This window comes from Erinaceus europaeus, chromosome X (assembly GCF_950295315.1).
Source record: "Erinaceus europaeus chromosome X, mEriEur2.1, whole genome shotgun sequence".
NCBI classification, from domain to species: Eukaryota; Metazoa; Chordata; class Mammalia; order Eulipotyphla; family Erinaceidae; genus Erinaceus; species Erinaceus europaeus.
The window spans coordinates 120,578,868-120,587,692 of NC_080185.1; the positions used below are offsets into that span (position 1 = coordinate 120,578,868).

The 8,825-nt window shown below is 47.3% G+C and overlaps 1 protein-coding gene across 1 annotated transcript in view; it reads left to right on the forward strand.

Moving 5' to 3' along the window:
* The window catches only part of CTPS2 (CTP synthase 2), a 77,784-nt gene extending 69,196 nt beyond the window's left edge, over window positions 1–8,588 (forward strand). Inside the window, exons 11-12 of the mRNA XM_060182689.1 lie at window positions 6,887–6,997; window positions 8,417–8,588. Of these exons, the coding sequence (XP_060038672.1) occupies window positions 6,887–6,956 (70 nt within the window). The 3' untranslated portion in view covers window positions 6,957–6,997; window positions 8,417–8,588. The remainder of the gene's footprint in view (window positions 1–6,886; window positions 6,998–8,416) is intronic.
* The last annotated feature ends 237 nt before the right edge of the window (window positions 8,589–8,825 follow it).

Here is an 8,825-nt window from a genome sequence, read left to right on the forward strand (position 1 = left end):
GGTGGGCATGTCTCACCCCCTCCCCATTGTTATAGGGTCTATGCAGCTCTGTCCCAGGCACACTTATTCTTACCCTGAGGGGATTTTCTCTCTGACTCAGAGAAAATACTCTTTCCCTCAGCATGAGACTGAGGTCCATTTTCCAGTGCTGCTTTTCACACTTGGAGTCACCTAGACCTTCTTTTAAAATTTTATTTTAACCCCCCACCTCCCCCCAGAGGATCACTGCTCAGCTCTGGTTTATGGTGGTGCAGGGGACTGAAGCGGGGCCCTTTGGTGCTTTAGGCATGAAAGTCTTTTTGTGTAACCATTATGCTATCTCCCAGGCCCAGGGATATTATTTCTGTGGGGTCCGTGCACAGATAAGCACATGGGTATGGTGAAGCCCAGTGACGGTCACCTGGCCAGCGTCACAGAAAGCCCGAACTTTCATACCAGCTGTAGCATGAAGGGGAAAGTTGTGTTCATTGTCATTCAAATCCGCTAAGACAGACAGCAAAGGTTGTTGCTCAGATTAGCCTCCCCCTCCCTCTGAAAGAGAGGAAGCATTTACACTGGAAAACAGGGGGCTGGGTCTAGGTCCAAGCAAGAAGGGGCTTCTTCCTGGATCCTGGTGGGCTTTCTGGGAATTCCCTTCTAGAACAAAGGTCTTGATTGTTTTCAGGTCACCCCCAGGGGCTGTGTCAGCCCTGTCCTTTTGGGCCTGAGGTTTCAATATGAATTAAGAATCTGGATCTGCCACTGGCTCCTAAAATACCTCATCTTCCTAAGAAAGAGTTGGCTTGCTGTTGTGTAAACTTTCAAGGGACAGTAAAAAGACTGCTTTCCTCTCTTTGTTATATTTCTAACAGAAGTGAATTGTGGAGAGAGAGGATTCTTTCATGTTTTCTTATTTTATAATTTACTTTATAAAAACAAAATATGGTCAGTGTTTAAAAAGACACTGACAGAACCATAGGCTAGGAGGGATCCAACTCCACACAGTTCCCACATCATCTCCCCAGACAATAACTTGGATCCACCTGCATATCAGATTTCAGGCTCAGGGGAAAAAAAAAAAACTAGTATAGCCATAGGCCCTTTGGAATATTTATTTATTTTTTAATTGCCACCAGGGTTTTCGCTGGGGCTCGGTGCCAGCAGTACAAATCCATTGCTCCCAGCAGCCATTTTTTCTGTCTTTCTGCCTGTCTGCCTGTCTGTCTGTCTGCCTGCCTTCCTTCCTTCCTTCCTTTATCTCTCTTTCCTTCTTTCTTTCTCTTTCTTTCTTCTGTTCTATTTAATTTGACAGGACAGAGAGAAATTGAGAGAGGAGAGGAAGAGAGAGAGAGAGAGATACCTGCAGACCTGTTTCACTGCTCATAAAACTTCCCCTTCCCACTCACAGGTGGAGAGCAGGGGCTTGGACCTGGGTCCTTGTGCTTGGTAGGGTGCGCTCAGCCCAGTGCACCACTGCCCAACTTGTTTTGTTACTATTTTTTAAATAGATTCTGAAAACATCTTTTAAGATCTCTCCCTCCACTCGTCTGTGACTGTTTGACTTCAACTCCATACCTTATTTTCCTGGTAAAGTACTGCGAATCACCTGCCTTGGAGCCCACCTTCCTGTGGGGATTTCACGTTGGTTAAGAGACGCTTTTTATTGATTGAGGTTCACTACCGAGATGATGGTGTGGTGTCAGCCCAGAGTGGAGCTAATAATAATCTAGCCCGTCGTGCTTTCAAAGTCCTGCCGGGGCTGTGTGCTAGCATTTGCTATTCAGTACAAAACTCACGCAAAGCACACCAAGGTTTTCTTCCACTGTGCTATTTTATGGCTTCCGGGGCCTCTTTGAGAAGGAAAGATAGCAGTAACAATGCTTGGTGGGGGGGGGGGAATGTGTGCATGGCAACCTGTTTTAAAACACGCTTTCCCCCCATGAGATGGATTTTGATATAAAGCATTGCAGGAGCTTGTGCATGCTGGGAATCCTAAGTACGCCATTAAACACATTTAAATTCTAACCATCTCTTCCTGTTAATGGAGGAGAAATGGTTTAATGGCTGCCTTGCGATAACACAGAAGGTGAGCTATCAGAGGCATTATTCTCCCCCTGCCCTGGCACCTCAGAGCACATGCTTTCTGCTTTTAGGGATTTATTAGGAGTCAGAAGTCTTTGTCAAACACACTTGAGGATGACAAGCCCTCTGTCGCGGGGCCATGTTTAGATCCTCACAATCAAGTCTTGTAAGACAAGTCAGTGTCGGGAGGGGAGTGATTCCCACATGTTGCTGCTGGTGACTTGGATTTTGTCTCAGAGTAACTGGTTCAGCAACAACTTCTTTAAAAGAGCCCTTCGGTTTATTGTTTGGGAGGGGGGCCGTATGCGTGCATGGGACCTATAGGATTTCCGCTAAGTGTAGATAGCCAGCCCTTATACAAACAAAGCTTTAAAAGGATTTATTACTAGAGGAGAGACAGAGACAGAGAGAGAGAGAGAGGCTAAGACCAGAGCACCACTCTGGTGCATAGGGTTCTGAGGACTGAACGGAGAACCTTGGGCATGTAAGCCTGATACTCTCTCTATCAGTGGAGTATTTCCCCAGCCACTAAAACAAAGCCTTTTAGGAGAGTGGCAAGAAAAACCTGGCATGGCGGCTGTGACTTGTTTATTAAGACTAGTATTTATTTGCGTTTAAATCAGTGCTAGTCCACAGACCCTTCCTCAGTGGTGGGAATGTTCTTTCCATTATGACAATCACCGACCACATTGGCTATTAAGCGTTCGGAGTGTGACTCTGTGTGTGAAAATGAGGGTGGGTATTTGACATTTGATTTGACTTTTAAAAATATTTTGATTTACTACTGAGAGAGGAGGAGGAGGAGGAGGAGAGAGAGAGAGAGAGAGGGAACCAGACATCTCTCTGGTACCTATGCTGCCAGGGATCAATCTCCAGACCTGATGCCTGAGAGTCCAACATTGCATCCAGTGTGCCTGGCACCACTTCTGGACCACTGATACAGGATGTGGTTTTAAACAATTCAAATTTAGATGGCTTTTGTGATCTCTGGCTGTCATGCAAGCCATTTCAGGTTTGAAACTCTGTCCTTGTCCTCCTCAAGTGTAGCAAGACCTATGTGGATGAATCTGTATTTTAAGCAGATAAACCTTTGTGTCCCCTTCCCTGGTCAGAACTAACACGGGTTCTCTAGGGTCAAAGGAACCAAAAATACACAGGCCCAAGACTTGTAGTTTGATGGGCATGACAACCCTCCCTTTGACAACCATTGCTGCATTCTTTTGGTTTTGATCTGACCAAGACAGATTCTTACAAATGGGCTGGCAAGATATAGCCCACCTGGCTGGGTGCCTGCTTCGCCATGGGTACGACCCAGTTTTGAGCCCAGCCCCCACCACGTTGGGGGAAGCTTTGCTGCTGTGGTTTCTCTCTCTCTCTTGTCTCTTTCTATTTGAAGAAAAAAACTCAGAACAGTGAAGGCCCGGGCACAAAAAACAAAAACACCCTTATGCAGATTAGGACCCCCAGGCCTCTGGTCCTGGCCAGAGAGAACTGGTCAGTAAAGATTCCTCAACTTATTTTGTGATTGTTTTCCTCATTACTGAAAAAGATATGCCCTTGGTGCCGCTTCTCTGCCATTAGTTGTAACCACACAGTGCATGTTTATGTACTTAGTTACATGTGATCACTAAGCCCTCATAGACAGATACATGCGTAACTTCGCCCTGGCACCCCGTAAGTATGTATGGACTGTTGGCTTAAAGCTACCTCCCCTTCCCCCCTCCAAGCTGGCCCTACAACCTATTCTGGCCAGACTCTCTTCTCAACTTGTAAGTTCTTTTCTTGCCAGTCTTTGCTCTACCCAGCCATCCCTGTGACCTCCGGAAGACAACAATCTCTGGCATTTCACAAGATTGGGCATGCAAGACCCTAATGCCTACTACTGTAGCTCTCATTTAAACGTGTGCATGTGCGTGTGTTTTCAAGGATGAGTTACATTTCAAACAGAAATGTGATGTCTCAAATGCAGTGAAAACACGCCCCGGCTAAGTCTTTCTTAGGACTTCACTAAGTCTGTCCTGTGGGGAACCAAAGCGAACCCCTCAGTCATGTGCAGCACAGAGTACAACCCACATTTCATGGAGGGTTCGGGGTCCACTATAGTTTTCCACGAGGTGCTGGCTCGCGCCTTATTTCTGGCAGGGTTTTTATTTTATTGGTCTTTTCTCCCTGCCTCCAAACCCACGGACTCAGCACATTGAGGGGTGATGCTTATATTGGTGATTCCTTCCTCCAGCTGTGACACACAGGAAAGAAAAAGCGCCCAGCTAGTCGTTTGTCTGTCAGACTCCGCTCGCCTATGCCGTTTCGATGTGTCAGCATTTGGAGATGCTGGCCATCAGACAGGAAACAGAGCCCTTAGCTGAGACACAGACCCATCCAAGTCGTGCTGCCTTGTCATGCAGCACAGGGGGTGAGTCCCCCAGGCCATGCACCTGGCAGTTTCCGTAACTGGTAAATGTCCACACAGATACTGCAGAGAAACTGCGCGCTGTGTGTACCCCCCATCAGTAACAGTAGCTCACACTTTACCGGGTTCTCAGAGCACGTTCGCTCGTACATTCTCTTCTGGCCTTGTGACATTTTGATGGGGTGATGGCTGTTGTGATTTATTTTTCCCCCCAGACTCTTAGTTGTCAGGTGACCAGTCCAAGAGTGTGCGGTTTATAAAAACTGCAGCCAGCAGTGTGAAGAGGAAGATGTTGACCCGCCCGGCTTTTGCCTGGCTTAGCTGGGGGGTGAGGTGGGGAGGAGATGCAAGGATAAAGTTTGTGCCCAGGGAGATTGAATTTCTTTGATCCCCTGAGCCTTCTTCCTTATGACATCAGAGAGCATGATTGTGTATGTGTTTGCTCTTTTCGTTGATAGGACAAAGAGAAATTGAGAGGGGAGGAGGGAGATAGAGAGACCCCCAATTATAGAGAAAGAGAGCCCCCTGCAACACTGCTTACCTGCTTTTGAAGCTTCCCTTTTGTAGGTGGGAACCTTGGCCCCACCCGGAATGGACTGTGTGCCAGGTGCATCACTCAAATATCCTTCATTTTCACTCCAGTGGGGGGCTAAGTGCAACTTCCAGATCCCCTTTCCTCTCTAACTGAATGACAGGAAATGTGACACAGAAGCAGGAAGGGGGGGAGTCAGGCGGTAGCGCAGCGGGTTAAGAGCACGTGGCGCAAAGCTCAAGGACCGGCGTAAGGATCCCGGTTCGAGCCCCTGGCTCCCCACCTGCAGGGGAGTCGCTTCACAGGCGGTGAAGCAGGTCTGCAGGTGTCTTTCTTTCTCTCCCCCTCTGTCTTCCCTTCCTCTCACCATTTCTCTCTGGCCTATCCAACAATGACGACGTCAATAGTAACTACAATAATAAAACAACAAGGGCAACAAAAGAGAATAAATACATGAAAAAAAAAGCAGCAGCAGCTGGAAGGGGGACTGCATTTGGAGTGTGAATACAAGGGTAAGGGCAGATCAACTTTTGAGGCAGTTTACAAAAGAACACACACTGGGACTGTGAGGTGGCTATCCAGTTCACATATTGCTCTGCACAAGTCCCTGGCCACCACATGGGAGGGAATGTCTGCTTCATGGACAGTGGAGCAGTATTGCAGTGTCTTTTTTTCTGCCCCTTCTGGCAACAACAGAAAGACAGATGGCTGTCAGGAATCACACAGGCCCGAGCCGTATTCCTTTTGGCAAAATAAAACATTTTCTTCAGTTATCTCCCAGTTGCACTGATTGGAAACCCCTTTTTAACAGTGGAAGTGATTTCCCTAAAGTAAAATCTAACTCGGCAGTGTCTTTTACATGATTGGGGTTAAGGAGGTGTTGATTTATGTGTCTATCTAACACGTCTTCTCTACAAGTTCTTAATTTCTCTCTCCTCTTCAGACTCTAGGCCTACCCCCTTGCCAAGACTTGGTCTGCAAACGAGAAAACACAGATTGTCTTTTTGGTTTTGTTCTGTCAATCGCTTAATAGGTGTAGAAGAAAATTAGTCTTTGATCTGTTAAGCTAGAAGTCCTCCAGCTGTTCTCTGCCCCACCACCCTTTTTAAGTGGATTTTGACTTGCTATAGAGTTCAGACTTCCATTGCTACAAGTTTGTGAACACTGGGCCAAGGCTCAGGGGTGGGTCAGGGATAGGATACTTCCTGGCAGTGTCGTCTCCAGGGTCAGCAGAACTCTTTTGGAACCGAGCAGCTCGCTGACGTATTTGGAGCCGAGCTAGAGAACCCCGCAGTCTCCTGGAGCAACTGTGCCGTTCAAATGGAAACCAGCTTGGGGACATCCAGTTCAAGAACTGGCCCTCTTTTTTGAATAGCCATATGATTTGACATCATCAGAACACCACATAAAATAACTTGAAAATAGCATAATTGTGCACATTGTTTTTCAGATACTGGTTCCCATGAGAATGTTTGTTGGAATGGAAAGCTAGTAGGTTTGGTGACCAATAAATTAGAGTGGCATGGGATGTGAAAATACTAAGATTTCAAGGGGGGGGGGCTCAAAGCCCACTGTAGGTGAGAGGGGCAGGAGTATTTTGCCATCAAGGCTTTTGTCAGAGCTCAGAATTGATTGGAGGTCTTTGGAAGAACATCAGTTTCATTGTAAATTGAAATGCGTTTCTAAATTGCTTGAATAAGCTGCTTGCCATTTGAGATGAAACCAAGTTATCATGTCGTCTGGCAATAGGAGACTGTGTGTGTGGTTGGAACGTGCCTTTGTATTCTCTAAGTTGAAGGTTATTTGTGGAAAGTGTTTGGGATTGTAAGAAGGATAACTGTTTTTCTCTCTACCTTGCTAAATCAGTTCCTCTTTTGATCTAGTGATAGATACAGCGATTCCAGTGATGACAGCTTTTCAGAGCCCAGGCTAGCGGAGTTGGAAATCAGCTGAAACTCACACCCTTTTCAGACAACCAGGGACTGCCTGCGAGGGTAAGAGGGGCTTGTTAGTCTCACAGACAAGCCACCGGCCTGATGAGGAAGGGCTTGTCTCACTGGATCCCCTTCCTGTCTGACTGGTACAGTGGGCAGAACACATTTAACTGTCTATGCTTTTGGAAAACTGCCAGTTGGCTTTGGGGAAACATGAAGCTCAAGTGGTAGGCTTTGTTAACAGGCTGGCTCAGGGGTCAGCAGACTTCCTGCGCAGGGCCAGGAGGCCAGTGTGCTTGATTTTACTTCCTTTTGGTCACAACTCCTCCAACTGTGCTCTGGGCACTAGAAAGCGACCGTGGCCCCTACATGAGCAGGTGGGCATGGTCATGTCCCAGTAAAACCTTCTTGATAAAAACAGCTCATGAAAAGCGGACATTCGGGGACCAGCAAGAAGGCGAAGAGAGTGTTTGATTTCTTCTCAGGGACGTGCCAGAGAACAGTGTGGCTTCTGAAGACAGCTTGTTTCTCCCGTGGCTCCACCAGGCTTTATGAGAGAGAGAGAGAGAGAGTATGGGGGGCGGGGGAGAGAGAGAGAGAGAGAGAGGGAGAGAGAGAGAGCGCCCCTGCTAGCATTATTAAATCCCAGCTCAAGGTCTAGGGTAATCCTGGGAGTCATGGCAGGCCTTGCAGTGCAGGGCTTCTGGAATTTTTTTTTAATTTATTATCTTTATTTTATTTTATTTTTTAATATTTATTTAGTTTCCCTTTTGTTGCCCTTGTTTTTCTTATTGTTGTTGTAGTTATTATCATTGTTATTGATGTCATTGTTGTTAGATAGGACAGAGAGAAATGGAGAGAGGAGGGAAAGACAGAGAGGGGGGAGAGAAAGACAGACACCTGCAGACCTGCTTCACCGCCTGTGAAACGACTCCCCTGCAGGTGGGGAGCCGGGGGCTCGAACCAGGGTCCTTATGCTGGTTCTTGCTCTTCGCGCCACATGCGCTTAACCCGCTGGGCTACCACCCGACTCCCTAAATTTATTATCTTTATTTATTGGTTAGAGACAGCCAGAAATCAAGAGGAATGGAGAGAGAGAGACAGACAGAGAGAAAGAGAGACAGAGACACCTGCAGCCCTGCTTCACCACTCGCAGAGCTTCCCCCCTGCAGGTGGGGACCAGGGGCTTGAACCTGGGTCCTTGTGCCCTGTAACACGTGCTCAGCCAGGTGCGCCACCACCTGGCCCCTCTGGAAAATTTGTGAGTTGACTGCTCCAGAGTGAGCAGTGTCCATATTTCATTTTGGGGTGGAATGTTTGTGTTCTCAGAGGTAAGTGGGGTTCTGTCTGTCGGGTTAGGCTCAAACCCAGAGCAAGCTGCAGTGGCACAGAGGTTATCTGCAGGTGTTTTTTTTTTGCACGATTTATGCTCTTCTGTTTCCCATGGTGCTAACAGTCCTATTTTTTCTTCTTTTTGAGCCTCTGAACTAACTGAAGCCAAGATGAAAGAACTGTCTGAAGAACTTTGCCACACTTTTAAAGACTCAGCCACTCCATCAATCTGGACCAGAGTGGTCCTCTCCCTCATCCTCCAAAGGTGACCTCTGGTTCTCACAGATTTCTGTAACTGATTAAACTTTTCCCAACCTGCTCACTGGGGAGAAGGTGTGTTGGTGTTCATCCGGCGTGTTGTGCTGTCCAAGGCGTGGGCGCAGAGTCCAGTCACTGCGCCTTGGAGGTACGGAATGGGGAGGGCGGCAGAGCAGGTATGTGACTGGTTCTGAGACCAGAACGACCCTTCTGTTGCCTGAATCTCAACCACAGAGTGATGTGCAGCCCCAGTGCATTTCCATTTCTCACTCAGTTTATTTCTAATTAGAATGAGACC